The sequence below is a fragment of the Leptonychotes weddellii genome, chromosome X (genome assembly GCF_054177405.1).
Source record: "Leptonychotes weddellii isolate Sample4059 chromosome X, ASM5417740v2, whole genome shotgun sequence".
In the NCBI taxonomy this organism is placed as follows: Eukaryota; Metazoa; Chordata; class Mammalia; order Carnivora; family Phocidae; genus Leptonychotes; species Leptonychotes weddellii.
Window position 1 is genome coordinate 69,164,677 of NC_138385.1, and position 21,905 is coordinate 69,186,581.

At 52.4% G+C, this 21,905-nt stretch overlaps 2 protein-coding genes across 4 annotated transcripts in view; one reads left to right on the top strand and one right to left on the bottom strand.

Moving 5' to 3' along the window:
- PPP1R3F (protein phosphatase 1 regulatory subunit 3F) lies at window positions 1-15,252 on the bottom strand. Of its 3 annotated transcripts, none has more exons than XM_031033637.2 (4): window positions 14,207-15,252; window positions 4,607-4,662; window positions 4,302-4,381; window positions 1-1,784 (listed from the first exon to the last, which is right to left on the bottom strand). In XM_031033637.2, the coding sequence occupies exons 1-4, from the start codon at window positions 15,211-15,213 to the stop codon at window positions 489-491; spliced, it is 2,439 nt and encodes an 812-aa protein (XP_030889497.2). In that variant the 5' UTR covers window positions 15,214-15,252; the 3' UTR covers window positions 1-488. The 3 variants fall into 3 exon arrangements, with proteins under 3 accessions (XP_030889497.2, XP_081665008.1, XP_081665009.1); XM_081808882.1 differs by having other exon boundaries at window positions 4,302-4,384; XM_081808883.1 differs by lacking the exon at window positions 14,207-15,252 and adding an exon at window positions 5,426-14,205 and having other exon boundaries at window positions 4,302-4,384.
- Window positions 14,764-21,905, top strand: part of FOXP3 (forkhead box P3) — a 19,931-nt gene continuing 12,789 nt past the window's right edge. The window contains exons 1-2 of the mRNA XM_081807955.1: window positions 14,764-14,874; window positions 18,653-19,116. Coding sequence (XP_081664081.1) covers window positions 18,827-19,116 — 290 coding nt within the window. The 5' untranslated portion in view covers window positions 14,764-14,874; window positions 18,653-18,826. The remainder of the gene's footprint in view (window positions 14,875-18,652; window positions 19,117-21,905) is intronic.

Genomic DNA, 21,905 nt, shown 5'->3' on the forward strand with positions numbered 1-21,905 from the left:
TCATTTCTCATAGAGCTCTATTGTGGCATATAATAATAGGTACTCTATATAAATTAAATTAAAAATAAAGCTCCAGCAGGTTGCACAGGTTGGCTGTTAATAAATATATCTCTGGGTAATTGTGCCCCAAGACCAGCTCACGACCACTCTCCCTCATCCAGAGAATTATACAAAAATAAATACAGGCTTGGGCGGGGGCGGGGGGGGGGAAGGGAGGACATGCCCAGTTCCTCTCTGAAGTTATCTCACACCGTCCACCGTGCCCCGTTCCCCTCCACCGGTATCACCGCAGGGAGCCCCGGGCCGACAAGTCCTCAGGGACCGGAAGGTCTCTCTCCAGTCGGGCATTCTCAGAAGCAAAAGAGCCCTGACTATACAGGCCACACATCATATCTGAATCCCCTGCGGGGTAGAGTGTAGCGACTGCCTCTCCCCACACCCCAGAGAAGGGGGGAAGCCTGTTATTGCTGCCCCCCCACAAGCAGCCTCTACGAGAACCAGGCCAGAGAGAGGCACAGCGCAAGCACCAGGAGGGACATACCACTGTTCAGAGCCACAGGGACCACCACCAACCCAGCCAGGACCCCCAGAGTCTGGGTCAAGGGCCCCCGGAGCTGGGGAGGAAATACCCACACACATTCTGCAGGGGCTGCTAAGGTGGGAGACTTCTTTGGGGGCTCAAGGCTTGGGCCTGAACCCTCCTCATCCTGGGAGCTCACGTGCGGCCTGGCCAGGCCAGAAGGACAGACTTCGGCCCCGGAGGGACCAAGGAGGGTGACACTTTGCCCCCGGAGGACTGGGGCAGCTAGCTCCTTACCAGGTATAGGAACCAAGCTGTCTGCCCACTCGGTGGTAAACTCCATCCGGCCTTGCTTCCCCCCTGGGGAGCCGGTCACCCCAGCTGTCACCCTACTTATACGCAAAGAGTCGGTGTCCTTGCCCATGCCCTTTTCTGGAGCCCCAGTGAACTGACCCTCCGCACCCAGAACCACGGGGCTGTCACAACCCGAGCCCTCTGCCCATGGGAGCCACACATCTCCCATGGTGGCTACCACAGAATGGGCCCCCGAGAGGATTTCCGGAGGCGATTCCTTGGGGGTGTCCCCTTCGGGGCTGGGGGGTATAACGGAGAGTCCCTCTTCGCCCTCCCCCTCCTCGTCAGGGTCCTCCGTGTCCTTGATAAGCTCCACACCACGCCCCAGCCGCGCATAGTGCAGTGTGATCTCCTCCGCCAGGGCGCTGTTCAGGGCCCGCTCGGGGCCAGGCCACTTCAAGATCAGGTCACGGTCCGTGAGCATGCCCGGGGCATGGCTGGGGGATACCCCCCCATCTGTGGGGCCCTCCCCGCCAGCCCCTGCCCCACCTGCAGCCACAGCAGCCCTCAGGCGGCTCAGGTGGGACAGGTAGAGCTGCTCCAGCTCCTGGTCAATGGTGTCCTCGCCAAGCAGCTCCTCCGACCCACTCACCACCTCCAGACCCCCAGGGGGTTCATCCACAACGGTCCCCACCACGGAGTCCTTTCGGCCCCCTCCATTCTCTCTCGATACTTCCCACGTGGCCTCCACCTGTTGCTGGCTGGGTTCCAGGAGAGGCCCGGCTGCCCCCTCACTTGCATCGGGCCCCGAGGCCTGGTCCCTGGGGGAGCCACCCAGGCCACAGAGAGAGGAAGAGGGGAGGATCCTGATGGTCGGTGCCTGGGGGACCTCCGTGAAAGCCACAGGCGGATTGCTTCTGGGGACGTCACCTTCCTCTGGGGGTTTGCCAGTCACTGTAACTTCAGAAACCTAGAGCCATCGGGCGGGGGGCAGGGCAGGAGGGGAGAGAAAGGGAAAGGAATGAAGTAGAGGAGGGGAGGGGACAAGCAGAGACAGTGAGAGTGCGCGACGGCCCACACCCAGCCCCACAGGTGTTTCCAGATAAAACCCCCCTTAAAGAGCCCTCTCTAATTCTCCAAACACTAAAGCCTGTCATCTATATTAAAATAACCAAATCAGATGGAGTAAAAGGGGACTCCTGCAGATCATAAAGCTAAGGAAGGCAGCGGGCACCAACATTTGGTGAATAGCTCTCAGTAAATACTGTCGGCTAACCTCTAAAACAGATCCAGAATATCCACATGAATTCATGTATTTTCTCTTTCAAAAACATTTATTTTGACAAGGCCTAGAAACAATGGCCTATCTAGCAGCAACAAGCACACTGAGCACCCAGATCCTGCTTTCTAAATACGGTTCTCCCCTAAAAGGAACCAGAGCTTTCTAACTAAATGGCTGCTCCCAGGTTTGGGGCAGGGCGAGCACGAGATGAATCTAGGACACATTGTCATTCTAGAATGTGAAGGAGTGGTCCAAGAATAATGGGGATGTGTTCAAAAGGACTCTGGAACCAATGTAAACAAGCTCCCACTGACCGGAGAGAGTTCAATTTAAACATCAAAATAAATACATAAGTGCAATGGGTTGAAACTTAGCAAATATGTTTAAAATTCGTGAGTTAGTAATAATACACCAAAACCAAAAATCCTTTAGTTGGTCACCTTTGGAGAAGTTCACTTCTTCTGAAGACTGGTAAATAAAAGGGAAAAAATTAAGCATTTATACAGCTTTTTCAATACGAACTATGTATGTTCAAGGCAGCCAAACGGTTGATATGAGAAAGTTTTTCTTTAGAGAAGAGTTCCAGTTACTAAATGAAATGGGAATAAGAGAATTAAATAGAATCAATTCTAGTTAAATTAGTTTCATAATAATAGATTGTATTTAATAAATCAATTTAACAAAATTGATAGTTTAATAAAGTAAATTAAATTTAATAGATCACATTAATTAAATGGAATTAGCATATTAATAAAAAGAGTAAGGAATGTGTTTCCATGTGATGCAATCAGCCAAAACCAGCCTGTGGGAAACTCTACAGGACAAACAAGGTTTCTCCAACAAACAAACTGCCAGAAAAGTGAGGGAGATTTAAATATCTAAAAAAGACCCATCCACCCAATGCAATGTGTTGACCTGGTTTGGAACCTACAACACCTATGAGATAAGGAAATTTGAACACTGATCAAATATTTGATGATGCTAAAGACTGACTGTTGATTTCCCGAGGCGTGATGCTGCATTGTCGGGATTGTTTTGTTTTGGTTTGTTTTTTAACGAGTGCTTAATTTTCTGAGGTACAAACTGAAATATTTGTGGATGAGCTAATGTCTGGATTTTTTTCCAAAATAATTCCATAGGCAAGGGAGGAGCGGAGGGGGTATGGAAAAAGTAGGAACGGACATGTGTTGAAATTCGTTGAAGCTGGGTGACAGGCATATGTGAGTTCATTATACTAGTCTCTTTCCTTCTGTGTCTGTTTGAAAACCTTTGTACTAAAACACACACACACACAAACATACATCTCCAGAATCTATCTCCCCTGCCGGCATCGCTGGCCCGGACCTCTGCAGTAGCCTCCCCCTCACGGTGCCCCCTGCTTCTGCCCCTACAGCCTACTGTCCTCACAACAGCCAGAGCGAGCCTGTTAAATCCTAAGTCAGATCACGGGCCCTCCTCCGCTCACGACCTCCAGCTCTCCAGTCACTCAGAGTAAAAGCCAGAGTTCTCTCCAAGGCCCACGAGACCCTACATGATCTGTCCCCCACCCGCTGTCTGACCTCACCTCCTGCTGCCCCCCGGCCCCCACACTGCTCCTCTCTGTTCCTCACACATTCGTCATGGCCCTGCCTGGGGGACTTTGCACCTGCCTGGGATGTTCTTCCCCTAGTTACCCATGTGGTTCACTCTCACCTTCTCCAGATCTTTGCTCAAATCTCACTTACCACGAAGGCCTCCCCTGGCCACCTGTTCTAAACTCACAAACCTTCCCCCCACCCCCCGTGTGTGTGTGTGTGTGTGTGTGCACGCGCACACGCACGTGCACACACGTGAGACACACACACACTCCCCATCCCTTTAATTTTTTTCCTTAGCACCATCATCATCTAAAATATCGTATATTTTAACTATTATTTTGTTTTGTCCTGTCTCTCTCCACCAAAATATAAATAAGCCCCGGGAAGACAGCTTTTTTGGTCGCTACCATATTCCCAGGGCCCAGAACTGCTTGGCACAGCGCAAGCACTCAGTAAATATTTGCTAACGTACCAAAGACTCAGGTGAATAACTGCACTCTGTCCCTCCGCCATCGGGTTCTGCTTTGGGGGGCCTCCCTCCGACCTAGGGTAGACCTGGAGCAAGTCGGCCCCCGCCACCCGGTCTCCCATTGGGCTGTCCATCCAGAGGCTGCCGGGGCCTGCTTACCTGAAGCGTCATCTGAGGCCATGGACGGAGAGGGGTGGGGGCCACCAGGGGACCCACCGACTCCTGGACACTAGGGCGCTCTGCTGGAGAGAAGAGAAGGGTAGTGTTGGGGTGAGGCGGGTGTGCAAGCAGGCCTGGTTTAGTTAGGAAAGGCTGCTCTTGGGGCTACTTGGCAGCTTTGCCTCTGAGGCTTTCCGTGACGGTCTAAGACAGAGGGAACCTCCCAATTCGTATAGAGAAAACAGAGAGAAAGAAAGCAAACGGTTAACATAAGCTAAAACCCCCACAGCCCGCCAAGTGCTTACCCATAGCAGGGGTGCTGTCCTTCGCACTCTTCATCCTCAGCTCTTCCTCAGTAGGCCTGGGGAGTGGGACAAAGGGGAGAATGCATGGATCTGATGTCCCGAGCGGCCAGTTCTGCCACCCACCGGCACCTTCCGAGCCTCTGTGGTGGCCCACCCCTAAGCGACAGTGGCCGTCTTCCCTTCTGCCACCTTTTTACTCCCCCCATTAGAAAAGTCCTACAGACGTGTTGTAGAAATGTTATGAAACACAGGAAAGCGTAAAGAAGGGGAAAAGTCACACATCAGCTAGAGGCCCACACTAGTACCATGTTGGAAAAGTTCATTCCAGATATTCTACAAAACCAACTTAGGTTCTGCAGACGGCATTTCACAGCTGGCTCTGTCCGTAACCGTAAGCAGAAGCATATACCCTTTTGTCAACATTTGAAATGGCTGTTTACGCTCACAGCGGCTCACCGGAACGTACGTAACCCGTTCCCGTCCTCCTGAGCGGCTAGGTTGTGGCCTTCGTTTTGCTCCCACGAAGCAGACTCCAGCAGACCTTATTGGGCATGGCTTTAGGAGCATTTTGGATCGTTTCTTTAGGGTATATCCCTAGCCGTAGAGGGACCCGCCTTTTCCAAGAAAGGGCAGGTGAGGACTGGGGGACTCAGAAAGCAGCAAGCGGGAGGAAGGAAGCAACTGGAGAACAGCAAGGAGGCCAGCAGAAAAAGGAAGTAACCCGGGCTCACAAAGACCTGGGTCCCTCCACCAATCCTCCACCCGTCACCCTATCAGCCTGGCCGACCACCTAACCTTTCGGAGCCTCACCCTCCTCACCTTAAAACAGAGCACAGGACAGCCAGGATGTGCACACCAAGCACAGGGCAGTCAAGGCCATCGAGGCAGACACCGGGGCCTGGCACGGAGCGGGGGCTGAATCGACGGCAGATACTCATTAAAGTTGGTCCTCCTCCGCCAGGCAAGTCAGGCCCCGAGGTCTAAGTAGCATAAGGCAAGTGTATTTCAGCCAGTCTCTGCCAGGGGTGGGGTCACAGGGATCATGGAGAAATCGCTGTTCTCATTCTCAGAAATGAGTACCAAATGTTTACCGATGAAGGCAAATGAGAGGGAAGCGTTAACAAAAACATGAGCAGAGACTGAGAGGAGCTGAGGCAATTGCTCAGACCTTTTCGTTCCGAAAAGGTAATACGATGATGTTGACATTTCTGCAGACGGTTGCAACTTTTTGAAAACACATAATCAATTACCTCACAAAAGCCGAGGATCACTAGCTGACCTGAATAGAATACCTACTATGATGTTCGGCACTGTTCTGTGTGCTTTCTCGTATATTAATGCAATCCTCACGACAATCCTGTGAGGTAGGTACTTTTAATCCTGTGAAGTACGTAGTATTATTATCTGCGTCTCGCAGATGATGACGTGGAAGCCGAGGAAACCAGCTCAAGGTCAGGCAGCGAGGACCGAAACCTAAGCCTTCTAGCTCCCATGTCTAAATCCAGGCTCTCGATCAACAAACTGCCACTTCCCGGACAAGGGAAACTGGGGTCTTACCCCAACCCCATCTCCGATCCTTTCCAGAAGTAGATAGAGGGGGGCAGCAATAACAGACAAGATCTCTCCCTCCTCTTTCATTCAGGCTTTTCTTTGGACCTGCCTTTTGCCCATATATTCATTCCCAGTTTCCCTGCCTTCGTGGGACACGTGGCTAGGTGACCACCAGACACGGAAGTGGCGGCAAGGTCCCTCAGGGAGGAAATTTGAGCCAGGTACATAGATCTAGAGTCTGGAAGCTCCAGAAGGGGCCGTCTGTCTTTCTCCATGGACTAGGGCTTGGGCGTCTCACCAAAGGTATTTGAATCCGAATATTACAAGGCCCGGGAGTGAGTGACTCCAGAAGCCTGGCCACCAACTCCCGAGCATCACAGATAAGAAAGGGGGATTTGGAACAAACCAGCTTGGTCCTGCACCAGTCCTCCCAGTAAGTTTAAAATCCAGGTCCTTGGACTTGTGGGCCCAACACGATTTCTACGGACTTCTTTTGCTGGCATAGTCCTTCGTTAGGGAAAATGTCACCTTTCTAGGATCTTCTAAAGCAAGCTTCTTCAAGAAGACCCACAAACAGAAGGGCAGCCCTCCCTCCCAGGGGCAGGACTAGGCAAGCCATCTCCTGCCATCTGGCCCAATGTTGACATGCACAACCAGGCTCTGAAATACCACTCCAGAGTCCTAGATGTATGTGAGAGAGAAAAAGCGGGGGGTGGGGTGGGGGGGACACAGGATGCAGCCAACCAGAAGGAAAAGAATTCCACAGTTCAGCTGAAGGAAGAAGAGAAGAAAAACAAATATAAAACAAATCTCTCAGCCCCCAGAGCATCTCTTCTGCAGCTGAGGAGCGTGAGAAGAGGGGGAGCTTCCAAAAATCAGGTCAAGCAATTCAGCCAATCCCAAGATCCACAAAGTCAGCAGAAGTACACAGGGCACTCTCCATACCTCTGAAGTCAGAGAGATGAAAGCAGAAGGCACAAGCATTTATCGTTCATCTCCTCCAACGTGGGCCCTTTTCATTGATACACCAAGTCATTTGAAAACCTTCACATCTATCCTTCAAAGCAGCACCCTTCCCTTTTTACAAATGCGGAAACTAAGGCTCAAGGAACCGTGTCTCTACACCCACTAACTACACACCACACTGATAACAATCCAAAGAGGGCTCCATTTTGAAGACAGTGTTCGAAACTGTGGGCTAAAAAAAAAAGAGAAAACCTAAATATCCTTGAACTGTCTTTCACAGTAAACATTCAGGGCAGCTATGACTTTAATCAAAAGGAGGATAGTAAGAGAAATGGAGTACAAGTGTACACTGACTCACTGATCAGTAACAGAGAAGAGGGGTTCTTAGAAAAATGGCGAGGGAGGAGATTAAGAACAAAACTGTACCTCCAGGGTGCTTGCTAGTTTTCGAGAAGGAAACCTGCTCTTTTGGCACCAGCCCTACAAATGCCACGTGCTACCTCCTCAAGGGCAGTAGGGAAGTAGTGGGCCGGGGACAGGCCCGGGAACCTGGGCCCGCACCCGGGATGCATCCTTGGGGTGCATTTGGTCAAGACAGTGCAGCCTAGAAGGGCCACACCAGTCTCCTAGGCGTGAAATTCCTCCTGCCATCAGGAAACTCAATGACTGCTGACCTCAGACGACATCCGGGGAGACCAGAAGGTGAGATTTCAGAAAGAGGTGCCATTGGCCCCAGCCTGGGCCAGCCGAGACAGAACAAAAATGTCAATCGCCAGAGTGCGAGCGGGGGAGGGCTGACAACCCCCAATGGGCAAGAGCAAAGCAGACTTTCAGAGCAGTCACATCACTGCCCCCACCACCCCGAGTCCTCTGGGAGCACCCCTGATGCCGTTTTCCAAGAACTTGGCCAGCCCTAAGTGGGTCACGTGCTGAAACCCAAAGGGAAACTCAGCAGACCCCAGCTCCCATGTAGTCAGCTCGAAGATAATGCTGACTCTCCAAGGGGTCAGGTGGCCTCAGAAACCTGCCCCACGATACTTGGAATCCCGGTTACCCCAAGCCATCTGCTTTCTGAAAAGAGCAGGGTTTGAAGCGGCTGTGAAAGCCACCACATTCTGTGGGAGCATTGCTCTGCCTTCCCCAACTAGGGTCTGTGTCGGTGTCAACCTGGGACTTAGAGCCCATCCAGCGGGGTGGGAGGAAGGAGAGCACTTTATCGTTGTCATGAGCTTCCTTCACGGCAGTGACTTCATTCATTTGGCGGTGACCCACAGTAAGAAATACATTTTACATCATAAGCCAGCACACCCATACACGTGTAAATATACATACTTATAGAGAACTGGAAAACAGTTGTTCTTTGAATGAAACGGCACTTACCTTTACTACGTGTTGTGAGACACACTGATTATTTCCTATGCTAGTTCTTTTTCTTTAATATTCATTGGGATCCAGGAAGTTGATTTCACAGTTCAATAAAGGGTCAGGACATGTAACTTTGAATAACCTCAGCTCTGCCACCTACCAGCTGTGTGACCTGGAGCAAGTCACTTAACCTCTTGATGCCTCAAGTTTCCTCCTCCATAAAGAAGGTATAACGGTAATAGCTATCTCAGAGGGCTGTGGGGTGGATTGAGCAAATAGTGGAACATCGCCTATAAAGTGCTAACAAACAGCGATCCCCTCCAAATTCCCACTGAGGGAAACTGAGGCTCTGAAAAGGAAAGCAACTTGCCTGGCAATGCCCCGCCGGTAAGACCCACCACCCAGCCTGGTACAGCCGTTAAGAACTGGGGAACTAGAGCAGGACCGCCCTGGCTCAGAGCCCAGCTCTGCCACTTCCATAGCATGTGGCCTCAGTCCACATCCTTAACCATGATGCCCTACCAATTGTCTGTGGAGTAAAAGAGGATCGCTTTCTCACTAAATCCTGACTTTCCAGACAACCAAGATGGCCCTTGGCCTGTCCTGTCTCAACTTTGATTGTTCTGGTTTCCCCTAAGACTGCCGACTCAGACAGCAAGTTGGGTCCCCATCCATTCAGCAACAGGTGACCTAAAAATCATTGAGGCCTTACTGTGCATCGGCCCAGTTGACAGACCCTGGAGACACAATGGTGAGCACACCCAACTAGGAAGCTGACAATTTCGTGTGGAGGAAGACATTTAAAAAAATAACTCACACTCATTCTTTCAACAAACATTTATTGAGCACCTGTTAAGTGCCAGGCACCGTGGCAGGCCCTGCAGGAATACAGTGGTGAACAAAAAGCAGACCATGTCCCTACCCCTCACGGAGCTTACAGACTAAGAGGGCAGAGAGGGTCATCCAATAATCCCCTAATGAAGGTCTAACTACAAACTGAGGTCAGTGCCTTCAGGAAAGGAAGAATGCCCTGGAACAAAGGGCCCTGGCCCAGACTCCAGGGTCAGGATGGGCTTAGGATGCTTAGAAGGAAGAGAAGCAAGGGAGGGGTCAGGGAGAGGCCACTCTGGAACACTGTTGGGGAGGTGATGGATTCGATCTCAACTGTGGGACGCATCTTTGGGACATCAGCCAAGTGGAGACACCGAGTCTGGCTATGTGAGGCTGAAGGAAAGAGCAAGGAGAAGGGCCAGGGGGTTAAGAGGAAAAGCAGCAGAGCGTGGTCCCAAGGCAAGGGAAAGATCGTGTTTTAAGTAGGAGTGCTCAGCCACTTCAAGAAGAAAACCAAAAGCCACCTCTGGAATCTGGTAGATGTGGGGGGCTGAAGCAAATGGAGGAGGAGAGTGTCAGCAACTCTTCAGAGGGGGGTCAGCAATGAAGGGGAGGGGGGCGGTTAGGTGCTGGCCAGGAGCAGCAGGGGCAGAGGGGAGGTCAAAGGACAGGTTTTTCAGACAGTAGAGATGCTAGCATGTATAAAGGCCAAGAGAGGGGATCAGTGAGGAGGGCGGTGAAAAGCTGCCAGGAGAGAAAGGGTCAAGTTCTGGAGCAGGTAGCAGAAAACGGAACCCAGGGCACAAGTGGGGGGACTGGCCTGAGGGAGTAAAAGGGCCCCCTCCTCCCCTGTAACACAAGGGAGGGAACTTAGTTTGCAGGTTTGGGGGCTGCGAGCTGTGGGGAGTTCCATTCTTACGGCTTCGTTTTGTTTTTTGAAGCAGGAAGTAAAGTCTGAAGGTAAAGAACATTTGAAAAGAGTCACAGCAAGGTGGAGACAAGAGTGGATCAGAAAAATAGACTAAGACTGCCAGGCAGGGTGGGAAATGATCTTAAAGTTGTGGCAACACACACTTGTTCTGCTACGTGACATTCTCTGGCAGGGCTCGCCTGATCCATGCTATGAGAACATCGGGGCCTGAGGATGTTGGGATGGGCAGGCTTCCCAGGGGAAGCACTCTTAGAACCGAGGGATCAAAACGAGGAGACCGCAAGGAGCACAGGACCAACATTCCCGGTGATGGAAAACAGCATGGGCAAAGGCCCTGAAGCAGTAAGGGGCAAGGCACCTTGTTAAGACCACGGTGACAGAAGCTCAGAAGGCAGAGGACAGTGGGATGTGAGACTAGCAGCTGCGGAGGCCAGACTGGGGGACAGGGCAGGGGGGTGCTTGAAGGCCATGCTGAGGCCTTCTTGGTCTTTCTTTCTAAGAGGAACAGGACACCTCCTAAGGGTGTTAAGCCAAGGCAGATCAGGAGGGCTCCTCCCGACTCTGGACTCTGGGAGCCTCAGTTTGCTCATCCAGGAAAGAGGGATAAAACAGTCTCTCTCTCAGGGAATGTTGAAAGGATTAGATGAGGCCTTTGCACGCAAACCCTCAGCACAATGCCCAGCACAGAGCAGGGTCTCTGCCAAGCGTCACACACACCAAGCCCTCCGTCCCTGCCTCGCCCACCCAGCTCCACCACAAAACCTTTGACAGCTTACTGCCAGTCTGCATCTTTTTCCCTGTTGGAACCTAGCACCGTGCCCAGCACATAGTAGGCCCTCAACAAGTGCTTGTTGATGGATCATCTCGAAGCCTAAGAGTTATCAAAAGCCTGGTCCAGCGATCCAGGGAATGCAGCCATTTTCCGGTTTCTGAGCTGTATCCCCATGGCTACCACAGACTTCCCCTGTGCCCCCCACCTGACGTGGCCATGCCCGGTACGGGGCGGCGGGGGGAGGCCTGCAGCCGGCACTTGTGAAGAAGAAGCCCTCTGCCACGGGGCTCCTGCACGTTCGGCCTTCCCCCCTGAGATCGGCTACCGGCCCCAAGAGGGCTGGGTGGCAGGGGGTAGCTGTTCTTCAACAGCGCTCCAAGTCACCGGCAGCACACAGCTTTTAAAACAATAATAAGTTGAAATGTACTCGCCAAGAAAGCCACCGACCTACAAAGAAAATCTTACCGCTGATCTTGCAATGAGCACCAACCTCCCCTTTGCAAGAGCTGAGATCAAAAGATAAAGAAGCTATCAAAAAGCCATCTGCCCACTTAAAATAATATCACAAGTCATGTTAGGAACCACAGACCTGGGGCCAGATACCAAAACAATTGTCTGAACGGGCTGCTTCAATTTCTCCTTAAAACCACCCATGTATTTTAAAAGAAAAACACCCTCTCCACCCACCTTGGCCCTGCGAGCTTTTGATTCCTCTGGTTCTCTTCCTTTTACACTCTAAAATGACCAAACTCTTGTTACCCAAACTGTCACATCTTGCAGACAGGGCTCCCACGACAGCCACCTGGGAAGACAACTTGGGAAAAGTGACAGAAATGAAGGCGATTCTGGGCACTGGGACCACTCCAAACCTTGAGCTGGGTGATGGCTACACGAGCATATGTATGTAAAAATCCACTGAGCCCTATACTTAAGATCAGTACACTTTGTACACCTCAAAAAAAGCCGAGAGAGAGAGAGACAGAAAAGAGTGATAAAGAAAGAGACAGAGAGAGAGAGAAGTTAAAAGGAAAGCATGACCTGCTGGGAACACCAGGAATGAAATGCAGAAGTCTTCCTGAACCCCGTCAGACCTTCCATAGTAGTAAAAAAAAAAAAAATGTCCCAGCATGTCCTCCCCGGTCCTGTCACTCACTAGCTGAGTGGACTTAAGCTGGCTCACCTCCCTGCGCTACCTCAGTCTCCCCCTTTATTAAATGTGCATAATCTGAGCGCCTATACCCCACAGAGCACGCACAGGACTCAGGCGAGCACAGACTTGAAGCTGTCAGCACAGAGCTCAGTAAATGCTGGCCACTATTCTCTTCCACGGCTACCACCATCCTTCAGTGGCTTGCCCATGTTTGCTGCATTCAATCCAACCAAAGTGACTGTCATTCCCCTTTAGCAGATGAGAAGACTGAGGCTTACAGATGAAGAAACTGAGGCAAGGCCACACAGCAGGTGATGGGCAGAGCAGAGTTTGGGAGGGGTATCCAAGGAACTGTATGTGTGATTCCCTAAATATAAACACTAGCTAACACTTGCTGGCACTGCTACGAGCCAGATTTGGTTCTGAGGGCTTTTACTCGTCTCCTCTGCAGTAGATGTTGTAACTGTCTGTTTTACAGGTGAGGGTATTGAGCCACGGTGCGGTTAAATGAGTTAGCCAAGGTCACAAAGCCAACAGACGGCAGGGCTGCAATTTGAACCGAGGCACTCTGATGTCAGAATCCATTCTCTTAACTCTGTAAGGAAAGGCATGCTGCCTGCCCCCTTTAGACTAAGTCTCAGATTACTGTGGGGCTCACAGGTCAGTAAGTGGGTACTTGCCTGCTTGCTCACATACCCAGGCACACCCGCCCACCAGCCCCAAGCTAGACCTTTCTGAACCACTCACTCACAGCCTAAGGCCTTGCCAGGATCACAAACATCTTGCTGCAACCAGAGGCTTCTGATCAAGCATATACAAGGTCCAGAACGCATTTTCCCATTCCCATTTCCAGTCCTCCCAGAAGCAGAGAAATGTGTGCATTTCCCACACGTGCACAGAGACTCTACTTATCCCAGGCTAGGCTTAGGTGACCCCCTCCACACACCAAAAGAATCAGGCCTAGCTGCTACCTTCAAAGAACTCCTAGCTTGACTGAGAAAATCTAGTCTCCTATGAGGCCTCCTGGGGTTTACTGGCCCCTTCTCCCAGGCTCTGAATGGTCACAGGCAAAAACAAAGGACAAGAGCTTTGAGTCCAGGCCCACCTGGTTCTGCGTCTGCCAGTCACTGCTTCCCTGTGAGAGCACAGACTCAGCCCCTCAATCCTGCAGGAGGCCTCGTACTAGATTAGAACGTAACAGTAAAGAGATGCATAGGCTTCAAGGTCAGCCATGGTGGAACTGGAAAAGCAGGGTGCCATCACTTCCTCAAACAGTTTCTCCCTCTGGAACCCCGGTTTGCTGCTCTGTCAAATGGGGATCAGATTCCCTGTCCCCCACTGGCAAGGCCCTTGGTCCACCCTACTAGGTCACTTAAGTTCTTTCTGTCCACTCCAGCACACTGCTCACCATTCACACCAAGCTCAGTCTCACCTCAGGACCTTTGTACTCAGTTCCCTCTGCCTAGAACACCTTTGCTCCCGTACGTGTGCATAACCACTCCTCCATCATTCAGGACTCAGTTTAAGTGGCACCTCCTCAGAACAGTCCTCCCTGTTCCCTTTTCTACAAACTCTCCCCACCCCACCCCCCCGATATCTGCGCATGACTCTTCTTCCCATCATCCAGGACTCACCTCCTTAAAGGCCTTCCCTGAACACTGGAAAGCAGCTATTCCCTCCCAACTATCCCCTTACCCTATTTCACTCTCCTCTCAGCAACTATCTTATCCCTCTGTATCTTATCCGCTTGCTTGTTTTTTTCAAACCGTCTCCCACCGGAGCCTACATGATCCTTGAGGGCAGGCAAGATGTCTGTCTTGTTCAGGGTTTTACAGTGGAATTCAATAAATGAATGAAACCCCCGTAATTAAAACAGAGCCTAGCACATGTTTGGCCTCCGTTACTCTTGGACTGCCTGAATGCGCCCTCCTCCCCGTCCTGGAGAGCAGGCCTGAGGGGTTCCGGGGTCGGGATGCTGGTCCTCCATCCTAGACACAGCCCTGCGTTGGCGGAGGTGGCGCTGGCAGACATTACCTGCGCCTCACCGGCTTCATGCAGCTCTTCAGCTGCCTGGCCTCAGCCTCCACGGGACCCTGGCACTCGGGCTGTGGCTCCAGCTGCTGCAGCTGCTGCTGCTGGGGCAGCCCTTCGGCATCAGTGGGTGTGGGAGCGGGTGCGATCCGGAGCAGGACTGTGTAGTTGCGGCCTTGGTTGTTGGCCCAGAAAGTGCCCTCGGGGGTCTCATAGCGCACCACAAAGTCCAGGCGCGCCCCATCGCCCGCGCCCTCAGCAAAGGGCAGCTGGAAGGCAAAGCGGTCAGTGCGGCCGCCGTCGTCGGGCGAGGAGGCGGACGCCTGGCCAGGGCCCAAGCCCAGGCCCAGGCCGGGATCCAGGATGGGATCTCCTGCTCCTGGTCCTCCCGCTCCTGCCCCCGGCGGGCTGCGCGGGACGTAGCGCGCTGGGTGGTCGCAGAAAGAAGCCCAGCCGTCGTGTGAGGCCCGCACGTGCACCGCCTTCTCGAAGGAGCGGTTCAGCACGCGTACCAACCCGCGCAGCACCGGCGGGCGCCCCCCAGGCACCCACACCCCGGCACCCCCGGGGACCGCTCCGGGTGGCGGCAGCAGCGCCTCCAGCTCCACCATGACGCGCCCCAAGCGCTCCAGACGGCCCGGCGCGGGCGGCAGCGAAAATGTGGGCACCAGGTAAAACCCCCCGCCAGCGGGGACGGGGCACAGCGGCGAGGGCGCAGGGCCAGCCTCCTCTTCCTCCTCCCCTTCATCCCCATCCTCGCCATCGTCGTCCTCGTCAGCCCCGCCGCCGTCGCCATCTTGCCCGGCCGCCGCCGCCATCTTGCCCGCCCCGGGCCCGCCCCACGGCCGGTAGCGGCGCAGCTGCGCCAGCGGCAGCCCCAGGGCCTCGTCGGCGAACAGCACTCTCCGCGGGGCCACCGCCGCCTCAACAGAGGTGCGGGGCTCGCCCGCGGCCGGCGAGGGGGGCGCGGGATGCCGCAGCGGGGGCTCCACAGGGGCCGGGCGCGCCATATCGGCGGCGGCGGCGGCACCGACGGCACCGGTGGCGGGACCGGCGGGGGCAGGGCCTGAAGGGGCGGGCAGCCAATGGGAAGGCCAGCGCGGGGGGGTATGGCTCACGGGGGCTGTAGGCGGTGAGACGAAGACAGGTATAGCAGAAAGCCAATAGGGAGCCGCGCACGGATGACGTAGCGGTGAAGCGAGTGCGGGAGAAGCACGCAGCCAATGGGGATGCCCGAGAGTGGGCGGTGCAGGAGGCGGGAGGATCAGGGAATCAATGGGGAGGCCTAAATGCGGGTGGTGCGGGGTCCGGCATGGAAAGAGAAAAAGTAGTACAGCTAGTGCGGGAGTGTGAGCGGGAGCGGCATGTGTGCGGCGGGGAAAATGGAATGACTACAGGCGATGGGGGCAGCGGGGAGAGAACGGAGCGGCCCGAAAAGCAGGAGATCCCTCGGTTGCGTAGGCGCTGGGACACGAAGACAGAGACCGCGAACAGCCAATGGGGAGCCACGCGCCGGTGGCGTAGAGGAGATGACGAAAAGATAACGGCTACAGCGAGCCGGTGGGGAGTCGTGTGAGCTTGCACTATGCCTTCAAGAGGCGGTGCTAGGGCTGAACTAGCGAATACGAAGGCTAGAAAGAGACCCAAGAGGCGGTGTAAGGGCCTCGGAGGCGGGACTGGAGGGCCAGGGCCAATGGGGGTGGACGGCGAAGGCGGGAGCTAGGAAGAGAGATGGTGGCTAGCCAATGAGGGAGCCAGAATCAAGGCAGTTGAGACCTCAAAGGGTAGGGCTAGAACGAAATGAACCAATGCCAAGGCTGCGAAGTCTAGCGGGATGGAAGGACACGGAGGCGGAACGGGCAAGAGCAGAGCCAACCGGGGTGTTGGAGGTTGTGTGAAGGAGGGGATGGAACAGCCAATAAAGAGGCCAGAGGAGGCGGTCTGGGCTGTAGGGTGGCTGGGCCGCAGAGCTCTGAAGTGCACGCAGCCGTTGGGAAGAGTATGCCTCTTGTGGTTGGATATACCATCTCCTTAGCCCTCCGTGACTTCTCCTTGCTCCAGGGCTGTGAATGCCCAGAGTCCCTGAAGACCTAGACTGCACCCTAGTGTGAGGTCTAAGAAAGCAAAACGGACTCTCCTGTCGCAGTAACTGGGTCTTTCCTGCCCACCTGGGAACCTTTGCTTGGGCAATGCCACTAGCCAAGAATGTTCTTGATTGTCACCCTCAGCATTCTCCAGGACTTGGCACCATTGTTGAATGAATGGCCAAATGAAAAATTGACCTTTTCTGGAAAATGAGCTTTTTCAGACTTCAGCTCAGCAAAACACTGAGCCTGACTGTATGGCGCCAGGAGTTGGTTGGACACGTTGGTAGACATCTAATGTAATCACAAACCAAAGTCCTGCCTTTCTTGCCCCACTGGCACTCCACACCCCAAAGTGGCCTCACTTCCCTCTTTCTGTCCCCCATCTCTGCTCCTGCCGTTCCCTCTGCCACAGCGCTGCTCCTGCTTCCTCACCCTTTCACTCTCCTTTGAGGTCCTGCCTCCTGTGGGAACTGAAATGTAGCTTTGTCCACTGAGCATGGCCCTTCGTACATTTCCCCTCCATCCTGGGAGGGTTTTCCAAACACCTACTGTATGCAAGGTGCTGACACGCGACATCCTGAGGAGAGAGGAGGTCCCCCCAGTAGCCTCCCCCTCCTCAGGTCTCAGTGTCCAGAGTGAGGTCATGGATCAGGAAGGAATATGTTCAGTTGCAAGCAACGGGAAAAAAAAAAAATCACAAAAGAATAGGGGCTTAAACAAGATAGAATTGGAGGGGTTTTTTCTTACTTCTAGTTAGGGCATTATCTGTGTCCGGGTCTGGCCCCAAGGCTCTCAGCCTTCAGCAAATTCTGGGCACTCTCCGTTCAGAATGTTTCGTGAATCCAGCCTCCCCTCACCCCCTCCATTGCCAGCACCATCATCAGTCACTGGACTACTGCAGTAGCCTCCTCAGGTCTGGTGCCCCTGCTTCCATCTTCACTCCTACAGTCTGTTCCATACTCTGCAGTTAGAGGGATCCTCTTAAATCCTAAGGCAGTTCATGTCTCTTCTCTACTCACAACTCTCCTGTGGCCTCCTCCTCACTCAGAGTAAAAGCCAAAGTCCTTACCATGGGCTACAAAGTCCTGCAGGGTCTAAGCCCCACGTCTCCTCTCTGACCTCACCTTCTACCGCTCTTCCTCTCGCTCACACCACTCTAACCACACTGACCGCCTTCGTAGACCTCGAGCAAATCACACACTCCCACTCAGGACCTCTGAGCTGGCTGTTTCTTCTGGAATCACTCAGATATCTCCATGGCTCCATCCCTCACCTCCTTCGAGTCTGTCAAAGCCCCCCCACCCCCGCTTCTCTGGGGACTCTCACAGACCTGTCTGTGTAATCCTGTGTACTCTCCCCCAGAGGCCTTCCACACAAGAGGATATAGTCCAGTACGGAGAGGAGGTGGTGAGCTCTGCCCCTCTCTGCCCACTCAACCCCCCAGCCCTTACTCTGCAAGGGTCCTGGCTCTCAGCAGCAGCAGCATCACCCCCCCCACACACCCCGAGTCCCCCTCAAGTGACCTCCTGGAACCCTGGGCCACCACCTTCACTCAGTCATCCCCCTACTTCTCTGGCCACTCCTCTCCTGGAGCAAATGATGGTAAGGGAGAGATTGTCTAGGGAGGGTATAAAGAGGATCCAGCACACACCTCTGACCCTATAAAAGAAAACCAGCCCCCTCTCTCGAAAGGGGACAGGTCCTGGGGCAAGGAATGAGGCTTCAGCCTCTAGAACTGGCCTAGTTTATAGTTCTACAGGAAGTATAAGGAAGGTTCAGACCCAAGTCCATGCAGAGCAAGGGAACGTTAGCCTTGGGAACATCCTAAAGGTAGCTCCCCAAAACTCCTGATGAACAAGCGCCTCACACCCACTTGCTCCCAACCACATGCCACACCTGTTAAGCCCCTTGCAAGCCTCCAACCTGAGGACCTCATCCCACTTTGGTGCCTCCTCTGGCTGCCCAGTGCACACAGGCCGTCTTTGGGTCTCAGACATGTCCCACCAACTCAGAAACCTCAACCAGTGAAAGTTTTGTTTTGAACTAATGGTAGGGAGGGTTGGGTTTTTTTTTTTTTTTTTTTAATTGTTGTTGGCTGATTTTTTTTTTAGGTCTTTTTTTTTTTTTCTATTCACCTTTTTTTTTTTTTTTTTTTTCTTATCTTCACAAAGCCAGACTATCAGGCCCCCTCTGGGCTTTTCCAGAAAGGTGAGTCAGAGTTAAGGAAAGAGGCTCTCCTTTTTTTCAGGGCTTGGGAAGTGGGTGGGGGGGAGCGGGGAAGGTGAAGGGGCAAAGGGGTGGGTCTTGGCCACTAGGTTGGTACCATGTGAATAAAAAGCGGTTTCCAATTTCTCTCCCCCAGGCCTGAAGCCAGTCTTGCAGAGGGCTTGGAGTAGACGTTGGATGACAGAACCCTGGGCCATGCAGGGCGCTGAGGAGCCGGGGGCTGGGAGCGGCAGCCATGACCTCTCAGGAGAAGCCCCTGGGGCCCGGTCTCCCCTGCTGACCACTGGTTAAAGGGGGCTACTGCTCAAGTATGGAAATGCAGCACCAATTCTTGGACAACCATAAAACCTCACAAGCTTCAAGCCCCCAGAGGAATCTCCAAATCTCAGAACTTCCCTGTCACTGCAGCCTAGAATTTAAGACCCAAGACTGTTTGGCCCAAGGAAACCTGGGGGTTTTTAAGCCCGCCCAGCACCAAAGAAGGCAGAGCCCCCACTTGCCAGCTCTGTCATCTTGGGCAAGTCACTCGACTACTTCGCGCCTCTGTTTTCCCCATCTGTATAACGGCCATGATGACAAGATGGACCGCAAAGGGCTGTGGTGAGGATTGAATGTGATCACTTGGGAGAATCGTCCAGCACGGTGTCTGGCTTGTGGAAAATTGGAGATAAATGTCAGCTATGGGGATGATGATGGATATATGGCATCTGAAAACCTTGGAAACTGGGATTTTTCAAAGTAGAAAATCGCAAAGGCTGAGGGCCTCAGAAGCATCAGGTCATGGTGTCCCTGACTAGGAGAGGGTCGGGGCCCTAAGGGGCCTCTGGGCTTCGTGAGGACGGATGCATTAACACCGGGGGCCTCATCAGGACCTTCCCTGTAGGGTACCCTCCAGGTTAGAGCTCTCAGGCCCTACGATGTTATGAGGCGAGACTTTTCTCCCTCTCCTCACTCAGTGATGCTAAGTGGATTCTGGGAGGCAGTAATTCTCAGACTGTTAGATTCTGTGACTTGTGCATTTTCCTCTGTGAAATAACTTCCATGCCCCCCTCTGTGGGGAGATGGATTGCAGAGCTCCCCCTCCTTGGGCAGTAAGAGCAGTGATGACCATCAATTCTACCTAAGGGGAAATAGGCATGGAGCAGGGCAAAGCCTCTGGAAACCCAGCCCTATTCAGTTTCTTTCCCTGGTTTTTTTCCCGTCCCATCACATTCACAGAGTGGTATCTCTGCCTGCTTGGGACACCTCCGTGATTTATTTGAGTTTTTTTTTTTTCCCTTGTTTTTTTTTTTTTTTTCTAACTCTACACACTTTTGTGTAAAAAACTGTGGTTTCTCATGAGCCCTGTTATCTCATTGATACCTCTCACCTCTGTGGCAAGAGGAAGAAATCATATTTTCAGATGACTCGTAAAGGGCAAAGAAAAAACCCAAAATTTCAAAATTTCCGTTTAAGTCTCATAATCAAGAAGAGGAGAAACAGAGCACGCGAGAGAGAGAGAGAGAGAGAGAGCAAGAGAGAGAAAAAACTATGAGAACCCCCCCCACCCCGTGATTATCAGCACACACACTCATCGAAAAAAAAAAATTGGATTATTAGAAGAGAGAGAGAGAGGTCTGTGGCTTCCACACCGTGGTTTTTCTTCTCGGTATAAAAGCAAAGTTGTTTTTGATATGTGACAGTTTCCCACAAGCCAGGCTGATCCTTTTCTGTCAGTCCACTTCACCAAGGTGAGTGTCCCCGCTCTCCTCCATCAGATGCGGGTCCAGTGGAGGAGATGGTTAGTGAGGCAGGCACGGGCCGGGGAGGGGGGGGTCGGGGGCCCTCCGTTACCGTCAAGACACACACAGCTCCTGCGGCTCAGCCAGGTAAGAGATTTTTTTTACAATAATAATAGTAATAATAAATGCCGGCAGACTGGGAAAGTGCTTAATCGATGCGTGGGCAGAGGCAACGTTAAATAAATTGATTGCTATGTAGATGGGCAGGATTTTTTTTTTTAAATAGGCCAACTGCCAGTCTTTACAAATTTCAGAGCTTGGAACAACTTGAAACTGCCCAGGTGTAACTGGAAATTTCAACTACACCCCTCCGTCCTCTTCACCTCTTGTCTCTTGATAGCTCCCATCCCTCTCTGTCTGCTCGCCCTGTCTCCCTCTTTCGTGTCGCTCTGCGCCCCCCCCCCCCCCCGCCCACCGTTTCCCCGGCACTCAGACCCTCCACCGCCCTTTCTCTGGCTCTGCCCAGCTTCCCTGTCTCTGTCTCCTCCATCTTCACCACGCTCCCTCTATCTCCTTTCCTCCGTCTTTCTCCCACTGTCTCTCCTGCTCTCTTGTCTAGCCTTCCCCCCACCAGCTTCCAGCACAGAGCTTTGTACAATTGGTGCCTAATAATAGTGGATTGAGTAACGTCGATGAGGACATTTCCATTTTACCAGAGTTCTGTTTGCCCCGATCGAAGGAGGATAGTGAGCTGTCAGGTCAGGCTGAGCGCTCAGTTGAACTTGGGCTTGCATGGCACGAGAGGACCTCCTGGGAGGCACTTTGTGCCACCGTCAATCGTAGTTTAACTGTGTGGTCCTACCCCGGGACCATGTGTGCGTGAGTGTGTGTGTGTGTGTGTGTGTGTGTCCAGAGTCCGTGTCCAGGAACCAAGCAGGCTGTTCAGGGCTGGGGCGAGCTCATCTCTGCAGGCTTAGCAAGCGCTCACTGTTAGCTGTTAGTATTTTTTTTTTTTTAACCAAATTAGAACCACTCTCTCTATTGGTTTTCTTCCTGCCTTATTCAATTAATAAGAGCGTCTTTGTAGATCACTAAAAATTGTTTCAACATAGGATCTTTCATGGCTGTCAAGACTGTCCTCACACTGGTATGAACCACGATTGGTTCGACCAAATGCCAATTCCTGGACATTTGGATTGTTTCTAGTTCTTTCCCCCATAATCATCCCTGACTACTTCCTTGGATTCCTGAAAATGGAGTTGCTGGGACAAGGGGCGTGTGCATTTTTAAGGTGTCTGACCCTCTCTGCATATCGTTCTTCCAAAAGGCTGTCCTGTTATAAGCTTCTTGTACTCAAGCTAACCCTGGGTGGGTATTATCATTTTTAAATCCTCCCTCAGCATACCAGGTAAGAAAAAATATTACCACGTTGTTGACATTTGCATTCTTTGATTTACTTATACTATTTATTCATCATTTGTATTTTTTCTTAAGTTGTCTGGTCATATCCTTAGTCCCAATGGGGTGTTCATCATGTTTTTTCTTATTGATTTGTCACAGCTTTTTATTTAGAAAGGATATTAACCTTCCAATAGCCATACATGTATAGCAGATATTTTCCCCCAATTCATCACTCACTGTTTCTATTTGTTTATGGAGTTTTGTGAT